Source organism: Coturnix japonica, chromosome 9 (assembly GCF_054131305.1).
Source record: "Coturnix japonica strain WE chromosome 9, WE-NBRP24, whole genome shotgun sequence".
NCBI classification, from domain to species: Eukaryota; Metazoa; Chordata; class Aves; order Galliformes; family Phasianidae; genus Coturnix; species Coturnix japonica.
Window position 1 is genome coordinate 25,427,629 of NC_140671.1, and position 6,000 is coordinate 25,433,628.

The following is a 6,000-nucleotide window of genomic DNA, read 5'->3' on the forward strand; positions in this document are numbered from 1 at the left end:
ATCACCATTTGTGGAAACTCACAGCTCAATATTAGTCTTCATTGTTGGTGTGAGATATTTTTGGCATGTTTCTTTATCCTGAGATCTCCAAGCAACTTCAGAGTGCTTTTGTCTTGCATGCTTTGTTCTGTTCTCCTCATGCTTCCCACCTGATTCATCCACCAACAGCAAGGGAGAGAAGCAAACGCGGTCCTTCTCACACTGATGCTTGAGAAGACTCTGTTTCACCTCTGGGCCGTGGTGGTGATGGCGTCCACGATCTCTATGATGCGGTGCAGTGCTGAGTCGGTGCCGATGGTCATGTCGGTGCCACAGAAGTCGTTGTCGATAGAGCCCACCATGCCCACGATGTTCAGGTAGCTCGACTTCTTCGCCTCCTCCGCCGTGATCCCCCCTAGAAGAGGGCTCTCCTCCTCTTCTAGAGATGCCCTTGGTTCTCAGCCTTGCTTCCACCTGCTGTTCATCTCGCTCCAATAGCCTTCCATGCACCCCCACGCTCACAAGGCCGATTGTTTTCTGTAACAGGAGAAGAACTCTTCAAAAACAGGGCGGGTTTGGAGAGCTCTTTGCCCACTAACAGACCCCGTCGGAGACTTCAGCTCAGGATGCTGAGGGCAGGGCAGCCATTTCACTCCCTCTCTCTCCCTCCCCCCTCGGTGTCCAGCTGAATTACTTTGCTCCCGAGCGACCCCCCCACCCCCAAAACATCAGGGAACTGGAGGAGCTACGAGCTGGAAAGCAGTGGGTTCCTCTCCAACCCTGAGCAGACTCACACTTAGCTGGGCCTTCCACATGCTGCAGAATCAGCCTTGGTGTGCTGGGTGTGCCAACAGAGCACAGCGTGGCATTGGAGGAGGAGGAACTCTCCTCTAGTGTCGCAGCAGCCCAAGGCTGGAGGGAATTCAGCCATCCCATCCCTCAGAGCCAAGGGGTCTCAGGAGAGTCCCCCCACCCTGTTCCTCCACCCCTGCTTTCCTACAGGGATATGGCAACCTACAGCGATACGGGTAGGAATCACACACCTCTTTTGTGCCCTGTCTCGGGACCGTTGTTGGCGCTTGAAGCTGAGTGGTGGTGGCATCAAAAGGGATCTGTCGTAGACGGGCTTCCCAGGCAGGCTGCCCTCAGAGCTCGATGGCGATTCAATCACTATCTTGGGTATTATCCATGGAGGCCGGGCTGCATGAGGGCCACTCAGCTCCGCCTTGTTTGCCTCCGGCACTCTGCCATCACTGAGGGTTTTCTCTGCTCCTCGTCCTTCTCTGATGCTCTGAGACTGCACTGCCTGGGCTCCACCTGCCTTTGGTACTGGAGCTTTGGCTATGGATTTGCCCACAAACTGACTCATTGGTGCCGGTCTCACCACCCCTCTTTCTTCTTTCAAACTCTGAGGCTGTGCTGGACGTATTTCTGGAGCCTTCCCTTTGGTGATGACTTTGCCCTGAAGCTGGCTGCTCAGTGCTGGCTTCACTGCTTGTTTTCTGACCCACTGAGCTCCAGCAGCCTGAGCCCGACCCAAGCCTTGTGCTGGAGCTCTGGCTGTGTGTTTCCCATCACTTTTGCTGCTCAGCACCGGCTTTGCTGCTCCTCTTCCTTCCTGGCAGCTCTGAGGTTCCACTCCACGAGTGCGGCCTGGCTCTGCTGCTTTACTTTGTGCTGTCAGCTTGTGCTGACCTTGGCTGCTCAGTGCCGGCCTCACCGCACCTTGTTCCTCTGTGCACCTGTGGGGTTTTATTGCCCGTGCTGGACCCGTGGGTGGTGCAGTGCTTTTGGTCGTGCCTTCACTCTGGGTTTTGCTGGGCACAGCCATCTTTTTGGGTGAAGACACCGCCGGGAGCGCTGGAACTTGACTGAAAGAGAAGAGCAGAGCAGAGGAGATGCTTTACAGTGTGTGACATTTTTGGGGCCACATCCTGCAGCCACCTTTGGGGCCACATCCTGCAGCCTTGGCTGCAGCACAGCCTTCCCCAAGCAGAGCTCACAGGCTGCCCTTGGGTTCTCTTGAGGGCCAGAAGGGAACCAGCCCTGTGATCTCACAGCAGCCACATACTACCCATCCATGCTCTGCATTCAGCAGTGCCGGACAGCCCCAGGCAGTGGGGCTGGAGAATGGGCCCTTGCTGGTTCAGCCCCATGAGGATCCCAACCCTGAGCACCCAGCCTCACCTGGGCACAGAGCTCTTCTTCTGCTCCACCCTTGTTTTGGGAAAAGAACCTGTGCCTCCTCTATGGGCAGTGCTCCGTCGGCCATGTAAGGATGGCTGCTCAGGGATCTTTCCTGGCCCTGGGAAGAAGACATCTCATCAGAGGGGATTCGCTGTCAATCTGCCATCTCTGGGACGTGCAGGGCTGCTCAGGCCTGTCCCAAACCATCCAGGGGGGCCGCTCCACTTCCCTGGCAGATGCTCCCTCCCTCCAGGGACGTCTGTCCCTCTTGCCCAGCTCCTCCTCTCAGAGGTGCAGCTCAGATTTGGGCCCGCTTTCCTGACCTTTGCTTTGGGAAAGAGGAGCTGAGTGGTGTCTGTGAGCTGACAGCCTCTTCTAGGGGCTCGTTGCCCAAAGGGAGGACGGGGCCGAGGATCCCCCCCCCCTCCTGCCACACCCAGGGATGGGGGCACGTGGGAACATCGCATCCTGCACCTTAGATTTTATGAGGCATCCTCATTTCATGAGACCAACATGTGGCTGGGAGAGGCATGAATCTTTGCATGAGTTGGAGCCATTGGGTGATCACTGAGTGGGGCTTTTCCCACGGCAGCTTGGTTGTGTGGGGCACGGAAAGGAGCTGGCTGCTGCTTTACCTTTCTTGTCCCGGCCAAGAGGTGGCACGCCCAAACCCTCTTCTTTCTCCATCTTGCCCTCACCAGGCACTTCCCTGGATGCCTTGGATGGTTTCCTGGGAGGTGGTTTGTGGATAAACTCCAACTTAAACCTGTACAGAAGGAGAGGATGGAGGCGTGACTCAGCAGCCTTTGCTGCCCACCGGCATTGCCTGCTCACAGCTTGATTTTCACACTGCATCAAGGTCCAGCATCCCCCAAAGCTGCCTGTGCCCCAATTCCAGGGGCTGTGCTGGGAAATGGGGTCACCCAGCTGAGAAATCCAGGCCTCAAAAGGATGAAAACATCACCTAAATTCCTTCATCTCTACCATCAGATCTTCCTCACAGAAACCTCTACAGCTCTGGGACGTGTAAATAGGTCCCAAGGGTGGATTCTCAAAGTGCCCACCTCTGGAGAGAAGGTAAAGGCTCCAGGAGGAAATGCTGTGGATCATCTGCTCCATTATAGTTCCCTAAGCAACAGCACAACCTGAGTCCTGAGCTGTCAGCAGACCCCAGGGGAGCCTGATATACTGACTTCAACAGCAAACACCCCTCTGGTTGTGGAGCTGGGTGAAGGCCCCGTGCCCAGATTCGGTGACTTTCTCCACCCTGCTTAACTCCCCCCCATGTGGGGTCACCTGTCGGGTCTGATTTGCACACACAGTCAAATCAGGCTGTTTTCCCCAGGTAAACCAGCAATCTCTATGGGGTAATGCCATCATTCCATGGGACTGCAGGCAGCTGCATTACTCAGGTCATTGGTTAACGGCACATCCTTTGCAGACAGCACAGTTATGACTGGCAATCCACAGACTTACAGCACCAAATGAGGCATCCCCCCAGTGCTCAGCCTCCCCCCAGCCCCTCTGATGGCTGAGGACAAGCTGCAACACAAGAGGCTGCCACCAGACTTGTTTGCCCATCCCATGTGGCAGCACAGAAACAACACTGGCTGCCCAGAGTCCTCATGGCAGGACAGCTGTGGTCACAAGGAGGAAACGATAGCAAGGGAGAGCCGAGCAGCTGCGCTGAGCAGAGGCTCCATCCACAAACATACTCACTCAGGAAAGACGATGACCCGGCCAGAGAGTGTCAGGGAGGCCACCTCTGCCACCCGGGACACCACCATGTCCAGCAGCCAGGGGACCTGCAGGGGAGGATCAGGGAGGCGGTGGAACATCCTTGTGATGGCTGAAGCACTCGGGAGCGGAGGGAGAGCTGACAGCACCATAGCTCTCTTGGCTGCCTGAGCAGCTGGCCGGGTTCTGGCAGGCCATATGCAGGCAGGGTAAGGGCTGTGGGACTGCCCGGGTCAGGCAGAACCCAAAAGCTCACCTTGAAAACTGCTGTTTCCAGACTGGCTTTCCCACAGACCTTCTCGAGGAAGTCGTAGTAGAATTTCATTTGAACTCGTGCTCCTTCTAAGAAGAGGACCCCGATGTCCTTCAGGACAAAGGCAACGCTCTCCCCGTTCCTCAGGCAGTGGGAGATGAGGGATGTGGTGCTGCATATGCAGGTCTCCACTCTGTGCCGGGACACCGATGCAGTTGAGGCCACCTCGGTGTACTTGAGGGGCTCCACTTCCTTATGGCCTGTAAAATCACACCAGGTGGTCAGAATTGGTCACTTAGCAGCCCTCCTGCCCCTACTTCTGAGTGCTACTTGTATTCACCACCCAGGACGGCCCTGTGTTTGGATGGGCTCCATGGAAGGGCTGGTTTGCTTCTGAAAGTGGAGGCAGCCGTCCTGTTTGCCAGCAAGGGTTGAATTCTCCTCCTACCTGTCAGGAGTTCCTCATCACCTGTCAGATTGTGGACGTCCAGAAGGTTCCTGGCCAGGCGAAACGCCGGCCACTGCACAACCAGGGTGCCCTCCTTAGCCCTGATCTCTTTGAAGACGATGTCGAAGGAACCGAAGGTAGGAATTCGGATCCCCTACGAGTGGAAGAGAACGGAAGGGCCCAAGGGTTAAGGCTGAAGGAGGGCCTGGGAGTTTCCCTGCACAGGGACCGTGCTTCAGGCCCTGCTGTATCATCTGCCACTGTTGAGAGGTGCTGGCCTGGGGACTGGGAGTCATTTGGGAAGGAACTGCCCACCCCTCTCCTTCCCACCACCCTCCAAACTGCAGCATGGCAGCCCCAGCAGAAGCAGCTTCATGGAATCCAGGATTCCAGCAGCTGGGAGCAGCGCTGAGATCCAGCACCTCCTGCCACAAGCAGTGCTGCACCTGTGGGAGGCCCACTGGGACTTCATAGGGACTTTTGGGGGGGATGTCCCTATGAAGAACCTCATATGGACTTCAAGGGGGGGACATCCCTATGAAGAACCTCATAGGGACTTCAAGAGGGGAACATCCCTATGAAGAACCTCATAGGGACTTCAAGGGGGGGATATCCCTATGAAGAACCTCATAGGGACTTTGGAGTGGGACATCCCTATGAAGAACCTGCATTCTGGGGAGGGGAAGAGTCACTGCATCGCACAGCCCAGGGCCAAGGGGACTGCCCAGCTCTCCAAGGGGACCGGCAGGAAACAGGTGCTGACCCACCTTGTGCAGCAGGAGTTGTTGTTGCACACAGACGGCCACGGAGTCCCAGACGGCCACTCGCTCTGCAGAGCAAAGGTAAAGCAGGTTGCAGCCCATCTACCCCTTCCCAGCATCCCGACTGCCTCAGAGCGGGATGGCAGGTGAAAAGGGTCAGCGTCATCCCTGATCCCAAAGAGAGACAGCCCCGAGGAAGAGTGCTGGTTCCGGCCCACTCGCTGCCAGGACCCATTGGCAGCGGTGCCGTGTGCTGGCTGTGGATCCCCGTACCTTTGGTGGTGCCATATGGACTCCTGGAGGCACAGCCCGTTGCGGGGCCGTCCTCCCACCAGCTTAACTTGGTACGTATCACACGCGCAGGTTGCTCCTTGTTGGCAGCAGCCATGTGGGAGCTCACCCCTTCCAGATGCTTCCAGTCGTCTGCCAGAAGCTCCTCCAGGATGTGGCACCCACCACCCTGCAGCCGCTCTGATGCTGCTCCTGGGTTCCATGTCACACAGCAGCCCATTGTGACGCAATGGAATGCAGCCGGTGATGGCTGCTGCCCATTCTGTGCCTGCCTGCTGCCTGCCCTGCCTGCAGGAGCCCAGCTTTGCTCTTTTCAGGCTGATGCTCATCCCCTGTGTGCCATG

The 6,000-nt window shown here is 56.9% G+C and overlaps 1 protein-coding gene across 1 annotated transcript; it reads right to left on the bottom strand.

Annotated features, from left to right (window-relative positions):
* Positions 1 to 244: 244 nt before the first annotated feature.
* Positions 245 to 5,753, bottom strand: LOC146759868 (uncharacterized). Its single transcript, XM_085509718.1, has 9 exons — positions 5,639 to 5,753; positions 5,372 to 5,433; positions 4,605 to 4,758; positions 4,160 to 4,416; positions 3,886 to 3,971; positions 2,802 to 2,932; positions 2,167 to 2,284; positions 1,023 to 1,850; positions 245 to 516 (listed from the first exon to the last, which is right to left on the bottom strand). The coding sequence occupies exons 1-9, from the start codon at positions 5,751 to 5,753 to the stop codon at positions 498 to 500; spliced, it is 1,770 nt and encodes a 589-aa protein (XP_085365844.1). The 3' UTR covers positions 245 to 497.
* Positions 5,754 to 6,000: the final 247 nt, after the last annotated feature.

Bases quoted from the DNA above. Each gene is read 5' to 3' on its own strand.
- LOC146759868 (XM_085509718.1), bottom strand. From the start codon at position 5,753: ATGGCTGCTGCCAACAAGGAGCAACCTGCGCGTGTGATACGTACCAAG. The intron at 5,434-5,638 runs GTACGGGGATCC...TTTGCTCTGCAG, and splicing joins TCCATATGGCACCACCAAAG to AGCGAGTGGCCGTCTGGGAC. The intron at 4,417-4,604 runs GTAGGAGGAGAA...GTGATTTTACAG, and splicing joins TGATGAGGAACTCCTGACAG to GCCATAAGGAAGTGGAGCCC.